General features: G+C 46.6%; 1 protein-coding gene across 5 annotated transcripts in view; it reads right to left on the bottom strand.

Annotated features, from left to right (window-relative positions):
• Positions 1-12,251: 12,251 nt before the first annotated feature.
• The window catches only part of LOC120924538 (transcription factor COE3-like), a 206,134-nt gene continuing 203,199 nt past the window's right edge, over positions 12,252-15,186 (bottom strand). For all 5 annotated transcript variants that reach the window (XM_040335538.1, XM_040335506.1, XM_040335515.1 and 2 more), the window contains one exon: positions 12,252-13,843. In XM_040335538.1, coding sequence (XP_040191472.1) covers positions 13,812-13,843 — 32 coding nt within the window. In that variant the 3' untranslated portion in view covers positions 12,252-13,811. The remainder of the gene's footprint in view (positions 13,844-15,186) is intronic.

Here is a 15,186-nt window from a genome sequence, read left to right as displayed (position 1 = left end):
TGAGTAACCTCCAAGAACAGTCCAAGGGTTCCCGTAAAAAGAAAAATGTCATTCTATGTATTGCATGCCTCCATGATTCAGTTGGGCCCTCATATCTGGAACCTTTCTTTTATAGAGTGCTGATTGTTTTGGGATGTTTGTAGCGCAGTAATACCAAAACAGAACATTAAAAATCTGCTTTTTATGATTCTATTTTATTTGGCTTTTATGGCACATCTGGGCTGCTGTTAGTTTAGATCGGGGATACAGGCAAATGCAGAGCAGCGGCGTCAGGTGCGTTCAGCCTGCAGTTGAGATCAGCGTAATGCCCCGTACACACGATCGCAAATTCCGACAGCAAAAGTCCCTAGGGCGGCACTTTGCGGGGGGCGGCAAAAAAGCCTGTCCCCCTGTCCTCATCCCATCCTGTCCCTCTGTCCTCATCCCATCCTGTCCCTCTGTCCTCATCCCACCCTGTCCCTCTGTCCTCATCCCACCCTGTCCCCCTGTCCTCATCCCACCCTGTCCTCATCCCACCCTGTCCCTCTGTCCTCATCCCACCCTGTCCCTCTGTCCTCATCCCACCCTGTCCCCATTCCACCCTGTCCCCCTGTACTCATCCCACCCTGTCCTGATCCCACCCTGTCCCCCTGTCCTCATCCCACCCTGTCCCCCTGTCCTCTTCCCACCCTGTCACTCTGTCCTCATCCCACCCTGTCCCTCTGTCCTCATCCCACCCTGTCCCTCTGTCCTCATCCCACCCTGTCCCCCTTTCCTCATCACACCCTGTCCCCCTGTCCTCATCCCACCCTGTCCCCCTGTCCTCATCCCACCATGTCCCTCTGTCCTCATACCACCCTGTCCCTCTGTCCTCATCCCACCCTGTCCCCCTGTCCTCATCCCACCCTGTCCCCCTGTCCTCATCCCATCCTGTCCCCCTGTCCTCATCCCATCCTGTCCCTCTGTCCTCTTCCCACCCTGTCCGTCTGTCCTCATCCCACCCTGTCCCCCTGTCCTCATCACAGCCTGTCCCCCTGTCCTCATCCCACCCTGTCCCCCTGTCCTCATCCCATCCTGTCCTCATCCCATCCTGTCCCCCTGTCCTCATCCCATCCTGTCCCTCTGTCCTCTTCCCACCCTGTCCCTCTGTCCTCATCCCACCCTGTCCCTATCCCATCCTGTCCCCCTGTCCTCATCCCACCCTGTCCCCCTGTCCTCATCCCACCCTGTCCCCCTGTCCTCATCCCACTGCGTCCCTCTGTCCTCATCCCATGAAAATGGCAGGGCGGGTCTTAAAAAGGAAGGGGTGCGTCATATATAAAGTAGGGGGTGTGCGAGTTTTGTCAGGCCTAGGGCAGCACAAAACCTAAATACACCCCTGCATCTTTCCCACAAATCCCACAGGTACAGCAATATTGTACATACTTACATTGGTGGTGTACAGGAAGCAGGAAAATGCCAGAGAGCTCTGTGGAACACTGATTGGACCAGATTTGACTTTAGCGAAATGTTGGGGGGGGGGGGGGCATGCATTGTGAGGCTTCCCAACTTCTTTGTCAACCCTGAACCACCTAGGCTGCAAGTTTTTGGATGGGACACCACATCCCCATGCATGAGTTTACCTCATATCGGAACTTTCTCAGAACGCCATTTCTTCCTAACCGTGTGGGTTGCCAATTTTCATGCACTTACCAACATTGGGGTAGATTCAGAGAACAATTACGCCGGCGTATCCATAGATACGCCGCGTAGTTGCTAAGTAGCGCCGGCGTATCTACTTTCTGTATTCAGAAAGCTAGATACGCCGACTGTAGCCTAAGATACGACTGGCATAAGTCGTATCTTAGGGTGCATTCTGACGCTGGCCGCTAGGTGGCCCTCCCATAGATGTCAGCGTAGAGTATGCAAATTGCATACTTACTCCGATTCACGAACGTACGTGCGCCCGGCGGTAGTTTTTTACGTCGTTTGCGTACGTTGTTTTCGTCGTAAGGCTGCTCCTGCTATTAGGAGGCGCAGCCAATGTTAAGTATGGACGTCGTTCCCGCCTCGCGATTTTGAAATTTTACGGCGTTTGCGTAAGTCGTCCGTGAATGGCGCTGGACACCATTTACGTTCACGTCGATACCAATGACGTCCTTGCGACGTCAATTACCGCAATGCACGTCGGGAAATTTTAGGGACGGTGCATGCGCAGTACATTCGGCGCGGGAACGCGCCTAATTGAAATGATCCACGCCCCCTACGGGATCATTTGAATTACGCGCGCTTACGCCGGCCCCTTTTACGCTACGCCCCTGCAACTTTACAGGCAAGTGCTTTGTGAATCAAGCACTTGCCAGTAAAACTTGCGGAGGCGTAACGTAAATGTCATTCGTTACGCCGCCGCAGTTTTGCGTGCCCCTACCTGAATCCACCCCATTGTATATTGCTGCACTCAGTCTGGCACCCTCTGGCGTCTCCATGGTCCTACAAGTTTATTCATCAGTCCAACCCAGTGTACTTCTAGCTGAACCGTCCATGGTACCTTGTTGTGTTGGGACTCTCCACCAGATGCCCTGCCATTTTGATTTGCAAGTGTTTTGAACTGTTACATGCAAGTTGCCAATTGTCTATTTTACTACACTTACTGTAAATCGCCCCCTCTTCGCTCCTTATCTGTTTGCTATGGTTCAGTCTTGCAGAGGTGCTGCACCAAGTTTTCTGAGGCCAGAAAGAAGTTACCCTGGATGTTCCAATTGGACTTCATGAACTTTTTTGCTGGTCTCACTATACTGTCAATATACAGGGAGTGCAGAATTATTAGGCAAATTAGTATTTTGACCACATCATCCTCTTTATGCACGTTGTCTTACTCCAAGCTGTATAGGCTCGAAAGCCTACTACCAATTAAGCATATTAGGTGATGTGCATCTCTGTAATGAGAAGGTGTGTGGTCTAATGACATCAACACTCTATATCAGGTGTGCATAATTATTAGGCAACTTTCTTTCCTTTGGCAAAATGGGTCAAAAGAAGGACTTGACAGGCTCAGAAAAGTCAAAAATAGTGAGATATCTTGCAGAGGGATGCAGCGCTCTTAAAATTGCAAAGCTTCTGAAGCGTGATCATTGAACAATCAAGCGTTTCATTCAAAATAGTCAACAGGGTCGCAAGAAGCGTGTGGAAAAACCAAGGCACAAAATAACTGCCCATGAACTGAGAAAAGTCAAGCGTGCAGCTGCCAAGATGCCACTTGCCACCAGTTTGGCCATATTTCAGAGCTGCAACATCACTGGAGTGCCCAAAAGCACAAGGTGTGCAATACTCAGAGACATGGCCAAGGTAAGAAAGGCTGAAAGACGACCACCACTGAACAAGACACACAAGCTGAAACGTCAAGACTGGGCCTAGAAATATCTCAAGATTGATTTTTCTAAGGTTTTATGGACTGCTGAAATGAGAGTGAGTCTTGATGGGCCAGATGGATGGGCCCGTGGCTGGATTGGTAAAGGGCAGAGAGCTCCAGTCCGACTCAGACGCCAGCAAGGTGGTGGTGGAGTACTGGTTTGGGCTGGTATCATCAAAGATGAGCTTGTGGGGCCTTTTCGGGTTGAGGATGGAGTCAAGCTCAACTCCCAGTCCTACTGCCAGTTTCTGGAAGACACCTTCTTCAAGCAGTGGTACAGGAAGAAGTCTGCATCCTTCAAGAAAAACATGATTTTCATGCAGGACAATGCTCCATCACACGCGTCCAAGTACTCCACAGCGTGGCTGGCAAGAAAGGGTATAAAAGAAGAAAAACTAATGACATGGCCTCTTTGTTCACCTGATCTGAACCCCATTGAGAACCTGTGGTCCATCATCAAATGTGGGATTTACAAGGAGGGAAAACAGTACACCTCTCTGAACAGTGTCTGGGAGGCTGCGGTTGCTGCTGCACGCAATGTTGATGGTGAACAGATCAAAACACTGACAGAATCCATGGATGGCAGGCTTTTGAGTGTCCTTGCAAAGAAAGGTGGCTATATTGGTCACTGATTTGTTTTTGTTTTGTTTTTGAATGTCAGAAATGTATATTTGTGAATGTTGAGATGTTATATTGGTTTCACTGGTAAAAATAAATCATTGAAATTGGTATATATTTTTTTTTTTGTTAAGTTGCCTAATAATTCTGCACAGTAATAGTCACCTGCACACACAGATATCCCCCTAAAATAGCTAAAACTAAAAACAAACTAAAAACTACTTCCAAAAATATTCAGCTTTGATATTAATGAGTTTTTTGGGTTCATTGAGAACATGGTTGTTGTTCAATAATAAAATTAATCCTCAAAAATACAACTTGCCTAATAATTATGCACTCCCTGTACTGCCACTACACCCTCACCACTCATTGCGCCACAGATCTGATGTTGTTGCAATATGTCTGCTGTACCTCTACTACCCAAGACATCTTCCTCTGTGTGCCATTTGAATCGGCTTCACTAAATGCAGCTCTGTAATCATTAATAGATTAAATGCAAACAGTGGCGCGGATTCAAGTAGATTTGCGCATTTTTTTAGGGAGGCGCAGGGCAACGTTTTTGCCCTGCGCCCCCGTAAAATTTACTGCGCTGCCCTTGATTCACAGTAGCTCTGTAAATTGCGTGGGCGCGCCGGCAAAATGCCCGGCGTAAGCGCGCGCAATTTAAATGATCCCGTAGGGGGCGGGAATCATTTAAATTAGGCGCGTTCCCGCACCGAGCATAGAGCGCATGCTCCGTCGGGAAACTTTCCCGACGTGCATTGCGTCAAATGACGTCACAAGGACGTCATTTGCTTCAAAGTGAATGTGAATGGCGTCCAGCGCCATTCACGATTCACTTACGCAAACTACGTAACTTTAAAATTTCGCGACGCGGGAACGACGGGTATACGTAACATGGGCTGCCCCTGCTAATAGCAGGGGCAGCCTTGCGCGAAAACCGTCGTACGGAAACAACGTAAATTGCGTACGCAGGGCTCGCGCAACGTTGTGAATCGGCGTTAGTATGCAATTTGCATACTATACGCTGAGCACAACGAGAACGCCACCTAGCGGCCATCGCAAGAATGCAGCCTAAGATATGCGGGCATAAGAGCCTTATGCCGCGCATATCTTAGGCTGCAGTTGGCGTAACGAGGTTTCTGAATCAGGAGCATTCGTTACGCCGGGGCCAGTAAGCAATTGTGCTGTGTAACTTATGGTTACACAGGCGCAATTGCTTCTTGAATCCAGGCCAGTGTAACCTGAATTTGACCGGGTATCAGCCTCTTGGAATCTCAGAGATGGTGAGTGGGAAGCAGAACTAAGAGCCAATCAGGTGTGATGTAGGCAGGGATGGACTGGCAATTGGGACTACAGGGAGTTTCCCGGCGGGCCGATGGCTCAGTGGGCCGGCTTCAGTGACAGCGGACCGCCGCCCCCCTCCGCTCCTCTGTCTCTCCCTTCCCGCAGCGCTCACCTCCTCTCCCTGCCCACAGCGCTTACCTGGGGGGGGGGGGGAACAGAGAAGCAGGGGGAGCACCAGAGGAGCAGGGGGGACGACAGAGGAGCATGGGGGAGGGGACAGACAGCTGACTCAACAGCTATGGCCTGGGAGTTTCTCACTTCTGCCCAATCTTGTCCCATAAGACTGATTCTTTGCCCCCGGGTGAAAAAATGTCTAGCTTTCCCACTGGTACTGCCTATAAGAGTATCAGTACTAGCCGTTCTACTCTAATAAAGTAGAATGACTAGTGGCTAGTGAAGGGGGAGAGGGGGCTTGGGGGGGGGGGTGCAGGATTTGTCTGACCGCCATGGGAGAGACCTGTCAAAGTGGGCCAGTCTGGATGAAGTCCAGGGCCAAATTTTTGTCCCGGTCCAGCCCTGGCTGTAGGTGCACAACCTTACTTATAGGGGGGGAGAAAAATGATACAGAGGGGCTTAGCACTGTAATTCCCCCCTTCCCCCATTTCGCTATCCAGTCACAACAAACTGCCTGAATATGAACCTCAAGCTCTGTGTAGAAGAGAAGAGTGCCTGATGTAGTACCCTCCTAGATAGGTTGCTAGACAGGTTGGGCAAATGTAGTACTTTTTGGGCTCCCCAGTAATCAGTGGAGCGGTCTGTGATTGCTTTGGGCTGTTCTAGTCTTCACTGACTGCAGTTTCCTTCCGCCTTCTGGAGGATTCAGGAATGTAGTGAGTTGGGAAAAGGAAAATCAGCAGCCTGAACATTTATGTTGTCTCAGCCAATCCCTGGTGGAGGGTGCCCAGAAGGTGGCTGAGAAGCACATAAATACTCTGGGGTCTGAGGCAGCCCTGTTTCTTGTGGAAGGAGAATTTGCCGGGCCCTTCTGGGCAGTGCAGCTGAAGATTACAGGAGATCATCGAGGTCCCAGCTAAGTGCCGCAAGGGCTGGATAAAAGCAAGCAAAGGGCCGCATCTGCCCCCCCCCCCCCCCCCCCCGGCCACAGTTTGGAGACCACTGACCTAGACTATTCATTGAGCCAGAAAGAGTGACCGTTGCTGTGTGTCTAGCTGCAGGGGCGGACTGAGAACTCATGTGGGGCCCCCGGGCAATAGAAGATTATGGGGCCCCTAGGCTTACAGATGGCCACCACGCCAGGGGCAGCTAAAATCTCAGGATTTTCATATCAAAAGCATGTCGGTTTCAGACATATCAGGGACAGATGTAAAAAAAAAAAAAACACAGATTTTTACATACTGTCCCTGGTTTTACTGAGCCTGGCAACCCTGATGGGGCCCCCTAGTGGCATGGGGCCCTAGGGCAGTGCCCGAGTGCCTCAATGGTCAGTCTGCCCCTTCTAGCTGCCAGCTACACCAATTTGGGCAAGAACCTGGGCCAAATCAGTGGGCCTTTTCTAAGGAGAGAGCTAGACTTAGAAGAACGAATGACAGCAGTAAAAAGACCAAGCGGTCCATCACGTCTTCTCCATTTCTTTTTACAGTGGAACCTCGGATTGCGAGTAACGCGGTTAACAAGCGTTTTCGCAACACGAGCGCTGTATTTTGAAAAATCGTGACTCGGTTTGCGAAAAACAAGCACGATTCTGGCCAAAGTGACGCACAGTACCGCTTTTGGCCTGAGGTGGGGGGGTGCCGAAGCCGAGCAGAGCTGTTCGGAAATGCACGGAAAGTCTCGAGGACAGCATGGCTGACCTTGGCAAATCTCGAGTAGGAAGTCTTTCCAAGGTTTGCCGAGGTCAGCCAAAGTGTCCTCGAGCCTTTTCAGCCGTTTCCGTGGCTCTCCGGCGCCCCCTCCCCGCCTCAGGCCACATGCGGTATTGCATTCCATTGAAGTCAATGCGGAACAAATTATTTTTGTTTCTGTGACGAGATCCTTTCTCGCCCGGTTCTGCTCTCCCGACACTCCTCTGCTACCAGTGAGTCAGCTTGCAGATTGCAGCGTCTGATGGTCCAGTCATCCAAGGTTCCGGGGTCCGAACTACAGCTATGTGCCATTCAGACCCATTAAGAACAAACACCAGGCAGGCTGTATGTAAGTTCAAACAGGACTCTCTATTTTCAAGTACACAGCACACTTTTATACAGAATTTTGGAACATCCCACTCCCAACAACCGCTTTCCTATTGGTCAATTGTAAAGTATATGCAGTCTTCACTCAAGTCCTCCTTGACCATGCAAATGAGGACTTGAAATTGTCAACAGGGATTGGTCCAATAGCTTGGATAGAAAGACTTGTGTATTGAGACAGAAGCCCCAGGGGGTAATCAATGTACACAATAACCCGGTCTACTTAATTACTACCTCTGAGAGGTTACATTGCTTTAGACAATAGAATGCTAATTCAATACAGCTGACAGGAGGCTTCTGACCTTTAGAACAATACAAAGTCCCTTAGCGTAAACACATACATCTTCAACCACACATAATAGATTCAATTAACCTTCAATCCCTAATTCTAGCCAGACGGACTGGCTCCGACACCCGCTCTTAACATGCAGAACACAATAAAAGGTATTTCACATACTGGTTCCACTTAGCATTTCAAAAGCCTTGCATTGAATGTCCCTCTCCTGTGTAACAGATGTCAAGTAGAAAAACTTTAATATCTCAAGGTCCATGACAGTTTCCATTAACTTCAATGGGGAAACTCGCTTTGATATGAGAGTACTTTGGGTTACGAGCATTCTCCTGGAATGGATTATACTCGTAATCCGAGGTTCCACTGTATATGTTTTTAATTTTTTTTTATTTTAGTATTCTGGTAGAGGCGGTAAGCCAATATGATTCTTCATTACAATACTATTTACTTGGCCACCCCAAAGACTTTTTTTTTTTTTTTCGATAAAAAAATCATTGAGAGACTAGATTGAAATGGAAAGGTCATTTTTTTAATCACATTAACTTACAAAATGGCTTTATAGCAATTATATATGTTATATCAATTTTTAACCAAGCTGCAGTTCTCCTTTAATAAAACAAAAAAAAACAAAAAAACAAAAAACAAATCCACACCCAAGAGCCAACTTTACTAAGCTTGGTGTCAGGATTTGTTGAGCCCTGGCCACGCCCCTTCTTTTTTTCTTTTTAACAAGGTATTCACAAAACAAAAAACCAATGTAATGTGTGAATGGATTCTTAAAAAAGAAAAAGCTGAAATATTCTCAAAATGCATTTGGGGTATAATTTTTGGGGCAAATTGGCAAAATTTTTATTTAACGGGCATCAACAATAATTATGGAAGTAAAAAAAAAAAACAGAATGGGGGAGTGTGTGGGACTTTCTGGGTGCCAGTTAATATTATTTAACCACTTCCAGACCTTAGGTGTTTTTCAGATTTGGTGTTTGCAAGACTAAAACATTTTTTTCTGCTAGAAAATTACTTAAAACCCCCAAACATTATATATTTATTTTGTTCTAACATCCTAGAGAATAAAATAGTGGTCATTGCAATGCTTTTTGTCACACCGTATTTGCGCAGCGGTCTTACAAGCGCACTTTTTTTGGAAAAAATTAACTTTTTTGAATTAAAAAATAAGACAATAATAAATTTGGCCCAATTTTTTTACATATTGTGAAAGATAATGTTACGCCGAGTAAAATGATACCCAACATGTCACGCTTAAAAATTGCGCCCGCTCGTGGCATGGCGTCAAACTTTTACCCTTAAAAATCTTGATAGGCGACGTTTAAAAAAATTCTAGAGATTCCATTTTTTGAGTTACAGAGTAGCTCTAGGGCTAGAATTATTGCTCTCGCTCTAACGATCGCGGCGATACCTCACTTGTGTGATTTGAACACCGTTTTCATATGCGGGCGCTACTCGCGTATGCGTTCGCTTCTGCGCGTGAGCTTGTCGGGACGGGGCGCTTTCAAAAAATTTTTTTTTGTTTTCTTATTTATTTTTATTTATTTTATTACTTTTTACACTGAAAAAAAAAATGTGATCACTTTTATTCCTATTACAAGGAATGTAAACATCCCTTATAATAGAAAAAAACATGACAGGTCCTCTTAAATGTGGGGTCAAAAAGACCTCAGATCTCATAATTAGACTAAAATGCAAGAAAAAAAAAAAATTAAACTGTCATTTTTTCAAATGACAAAAAAAAAAATGTTTCTTTAAGACGCTGGGCGGGACTGACGTTTTGACGTCACTTCCACCCAGCAGAGATATGGGGACGGGCGAAGGAGATTTTTCCTTCATTCTCGTCCCCAGTCAGCAGCCGAACGGTCCCGATCGCCTCCGCCGCTACCGACGGCTCTGGTAAGCGGCGGAGGGCGCGGGAGAGCGGCGGGAGGGGGGGGGCCTCTCCCGCCACCGATAACGGCGATCTCGCGGCGAATCCGCCGCGGAGACCGCCGTTATCGTGTACCGGACCGCGCACACTAAAGATGGATACCTCAGTTGTGGCAGCAGCTGCTGCCGTTACCGAGATATCCATCTTTAAAAATAGGACGTACATCGTCGTGCGCAGGTCTGGAAGTGGTTAAACCAAGTCAAAGATATTAGTTAAAAAATATATTTTATTACACATTAGCAAGAAGAAAGGGAAAAAAAAAATCGGTATACAGTCATTGAGAATTCCACACTTGGGCCCAGATTCACAAAGCACTTACGCCGACATATAACAAGATACGCCGACATAAGTGCAAATGTGCGCCGTCGTATCTGTGCGCCGGACCCACAAACTAAGATGCACCTAAAAACAGGCTTCATCCCGCCGACGTAACTTGCCTACGCCGGCGTAGAGTGGGCGCACATTTAGGCTGGACGGATGTGACGCTCCCATTGATTAGCCATTCAAATATGCAAATGAGTGAAATACGGCGATTCACGAACATACGTGCGCCCGACGCAGTGCTGGTAAGTTGTACGTCCGGCGTAAAGTTATTCCCCATAAAGGAGGTGTAACTCAGCAGCAGACATGCAAAGGTCTGCACCAGGGAACACAAGCCGGCGTATATTACGTTGGACGTGTCTGGCTGGGTGTAGGTTACGTTCACGCCGTAGGCATTGATCCGGCGTAGTTCAGGCAGTTGTTCCGACGTGGTTGTGAGCATGCGCAGGGGGATGCGTCCACGTCTCGGCGCATGCGCAGTTTGTGATACGTATCTGTCTTTCGCTCGGTCCAACATTTGCATGGGGTCACGCCTCATTTGCATGGCTCACGCCCACTTCCACCTACGCCAGCGTACGCCTTCGAAACCCAGCACAGCGTTGGGTGCACTGGCTTGGTAAATTCCATGCTTGCCTCTCTGCGCTGCGTTGGCGTAGCGTACATTGTTTGCACTATGGCGGCGTAATGTGCGCCCGCTCTCTGTGAATCTGGGCCTTGCTGTTCTACAAATTTCGCCTTCGTTTAGGCTTCCTCAGGAACAACACGTGTGGACTCTCATATCTGATAAATAAATATAAACATATTATAAGTACTGTATTTATTGGCGTATAACACTCACTTTTTTACCCTAAAAATAGATGGTAAACTGTGCCTGCGTGTTATACGCAGGGGGCTGTGGAAAGTTTTTTACCTGAAACTTCCCACTTAAAGTTAGGGTGTGTGTTATACGCCTGTGCGTGTTATATGCCGATAAATACGGTACATATTTGTCAATAACATCATTATATAAGAAAAACTATTCACAATAAGCAACTTACGGCAGTACCTGAGTAATCATGAAAACCCTCAAAAGTATAACTCTTGAGTCCTCTTGTGGGATACTCAAGAGAGAATCGGCATGAATTGACGCGAGAAGCGGGAAAACCGAATCACACCCAAATAAGAACCAGATAGGCCTTCCAAAATAGGGGATATTGTTCTTGACCTCCAGCGCGACTTTGCGAGACGACTTCATCGCGACTTCAGCGTGACTTGGAGCGACTTACAACATGACTTCAAGTCGCCTCCAGGACAGGCGACTTTGCCAGTGGCCAGGGCTGGACTGGGACAAAAATTTGGCCCTGGACTTCATCTAGACTGGACCACTTTGACAGGTCTCTCCCATGGCGGCCGGACAACTCCCGCCCCCCAAGCCCCCTCTTCACTAGCCACTAGCCGTTTTACTTTATTAGAGTAGAATATCTGGTACTGGTACTCTTATAGGCAGTACCAATGGGGAAGCTAGACATTATTTCACCCGGGGCAAAGGATCAGTTTGGTGCCCCCCATGGATCAAGATTAGGCAGAAGTGAGAAACTCCCAGGCCATAGCTGTTGAGTCAGCTGTCTGTCCCCTCACCCGTGCTCCTTCTGGTCCCCCCCCCCCATGCTCCTCTGTCATGTCCTCCCCCTGCTTCTCTGTTCCCCCCAGGTGAGCGCTGCGGGAAGGGAGAGACAGAGGAGTGGAGGGGGGCGGTGTGCTGTCACTGAAGCCGGCCCACTGAGCCATCGGCCCACCGGGAAACCCCCGGTAGTCCCAATTGCCAGTCCATCCCTGCCAGTGGCCAATCAAACAATAATCAGGTAGTGTGAACCGGCACTAAGTTGCTTATTGTGAATAGATATATTCTGTTTTTCTTATATAATGATGTTTTTGACAAATATGTACTTATAAATATGTTTATATTTATTTTTTAGATATGAGAGTCCATGCGTTTTGTTCCTGAGGAAGCCTAAACAGGCGAAACATGTAGAACAGCAAGTGTGGAATTCTCAATGTGGAAGAAATGTACCTCTTTTTTTTCCCTTTCTTCTTGCTAATGTGTAATAAAATATATATTTTTTAACTAATATCTTCGACTTGGTTTAAATAATATTAACTGACACCCAGAAAGTCCCACACACTCCCCCATTCTGTTTTTTTTTTTTATTACAACGGGATGTAGGTGCTAAGTAACATAAATATAGCAAATGATCACTTTTCAATCTTTTTTTCTTAATAATTATGGAAGACGCAGTTTTTTAAAAAAAATCCTGATGGGGTCAAACATGCCAGGATGAAAATGTACTGTAAAATATTGGAAATATGGATACAAGTTTGTTGTGGTAAAGACAGACATAGGTCAAAAACAAGATAAATGGCAAAAAAAGTAAACTGTTCTAGATCAGGAGAACGTTGGTCCTCTGGATCCGAGTGAGGGACACAATCAGTGAGCACAAGACGGTGGAAATGAGGGGGTGGGAGGTCAAGAACACACAAGCACACACAGGTTCCATACGGGGAAATCGTCTTGAACTTCAACCTTCCAAAAACTGTCTAATGCTTGAAGAATAAATATATGATATAAATAATATTATGACATCAACACTGAAGGAGTCTATGACTTTTCACCTTCTGTACCTAACATCACACAACATTGTTGCCTCTAAACCTAGGCCCTCGTCTTATACCTAAGGCCTCGGGGTCAGGGCCACTACAAGCTCACGCTCCGGTTATGGGTAGGGAGTATGACGGAGGATGAGAGGGAAAGGACGGTAACTAGGTATAAAAAAAAAACATATTCTCCAATAATGTAGAGAATCAATGCACTTGGCCCTGGCGGATGCTACAATCTTCATCTTGCGTATTACAAAAGTCAAAGGAAGCAATTTTTAAATAGTTGAGTAATGGACAACCTCAACCATTAACCAAAACTATCAGATGTTCCAGCACTCAGACATTGAAAGCATCATTTCATATAACTTATATATAAAAAAAACAAAATGAAGAAAAAAAACAAAAAACAACTTGAAATGTCCAAAAACTAAAAAAACATAGAAAGTGCAGTACAAAACAATCCGTTTTCTACCCTTCACCGTGAAAGTTGTCAGTGGAGTTTCGAAGCTGGAAGGGGTCACCCAATGGGAAGAACATTTTTCGAGAATGAAAAGAAAGTCCTCTTTGTGCGTCATTCCGAACATCCCCTTTGTGTTTTTGTTTTTTGGACCCCCGTGGACACACCACCCCTTCCGATACAAGTCTCAGGCCCTTATTTTTTTAAGATCTCACTCAATCCAGTTCATCGAATGGGAATGGATCCTCAACATATAAATGGTGAAATAAGGGATGCTTCCAGTTCGCTGTGTTTTGGTAGGAAATGGTCCATCACCGTACGATACATGAAAAAAAGTTTGGTCCTACAAGTTTGTGTGTCCTTAAGAGAAGGAATGAAAAGGCACCTGTTGTCCTCTTCTACCTAATGCTCCTTCCTCGAAAAGTTAAGGGGATTATACGTAAGTGGTATCTTCCATGTCTAATGGATCCCTCCATGGATCTCCATGGATCCCATGTTACAGTGAGAACCCTTTGAGAAAATTAGACCAGTCTTTGTTTTATTCAGTCGTTTCCTTGATGACATAAAGGTGCTGGTCGGTCGGCAGGTTCTTGTCCTTGAAGGAAGTTGTGGGATGTAGAGGTTTTCTATGGAGTCTCAAGTCACGTATTCTACATTGGTGGAACTATCAAACCAGTCATGGCTGGAGAAAGAAAATAATTTGTTATATTGTTAATCTGGTTGAAAAAAAAGACACAAGTCCATCCAGTTCAACCAACATAGAAAAAAAACAATAACACACACGAATAGAAAACCTCCATATATACAATCCTATACCCACAGTTGATCCAGAGTAAGGGAAAAAAAAAGCATGATCCAATGTGCTACAGCATGGAAAAAAAATGCCTTCCTGATCCCCCAAGAGGCAATCGGATATACCCTAGATCAACTTTACCCCTAAATATTAGTATAACCTTTCCTTCCCCGCTTAAACATGCACTGGTTGCCCCCATACTTAAAAATCCCTCACTAGACCCCACCTGTTTGAATAACTTAAGACCCATCTCCATGCTCCCGTTTGCCTCCAAGCTCATCGAAGGCCTTCTCCATGACCGAATGAGTCGCTACCTTGCGGACAACAACCTTCTTGACCCCCTACAGTCTGGCTACCAACCACAACATTCTACTGAAACTGCTCTACTAAAACTAACCAATGACCTACTAACTGCTAAAACCATTGGACATTACTCCATACTCATACTTTTAGACCTCTCTGCTGCCTTTGACACAGTTGACCATCTGCTCCTCCTCAGCAAACTACACTCCCTTGGCCTCAGTGATTCTGATTTATCCTGGTTCTCCTCCTACCTATCTCAGCACACTTTCAGTGTAACTTACAACTCCATCTCCTCTGCTCCTCTTGCTCTTTCTGTTGGGGTAACCCAAGGCTCTATCCTTGGGCCTCTGCTATTCTCACTCTATACCTCTTCCCTGGGCCAGTTGATAATCTCCCATGGCTTCCAATACCACCTCTATGTCGACGACACCTAGATCTATCTCTCCACTCCTCAACTCACCCCCCTCGATCGCCTCACGGATCTCAAACTTACCCAAGTTGGAGTCTACAGTTGGTTTCTTAGGCCTTGTACACACGACCGAACATGTCTGCTGAAACTGGTCCGCAGACCAGTTTCAGCGGACAGATCCGACCGTGTGTACAGCCTAGCAGACAGGTTTCCAGCAGACAAAAGTTTTAAAGCATGCTTTAAAACTTGTCCGCTGGAAACCCGTCCGTCCGACATGTCCGCTGGTTAGTACACCTAACCAGCGGACAGAAATCTCCTGCATGCGTCGAATGAATTAGACGCATGCGTGGAAGTATTTTACTTCCTGGTTTGGTGACGTGGCGGCGTCAACGTCACCGCCACGTCACCGCGCTTTCTGTCCACGGGGATTTCGGTTTGATGGTGTGTACAGCCATCAGACCAAAATCTCTGAGCGGACATGTCCAATGAAAACGGTCCGCAGACCGTTTTCATCGGACAT

Source organism: Rana temporaria, chromosome 1 (genome assembly GCF_905171775.1).
Source record: "Rana temporaria chromosome 1, aRanTem1.1, whole genome shotgun sequence".
NCBI lineage: Eukaryota > Metazoa > Chordata > Amphibia > Anura > Ranidae > Rana > Rana temporaria.
This window is presented reverse-complemented; position numbering and strand designations above follow the sequence as displayed.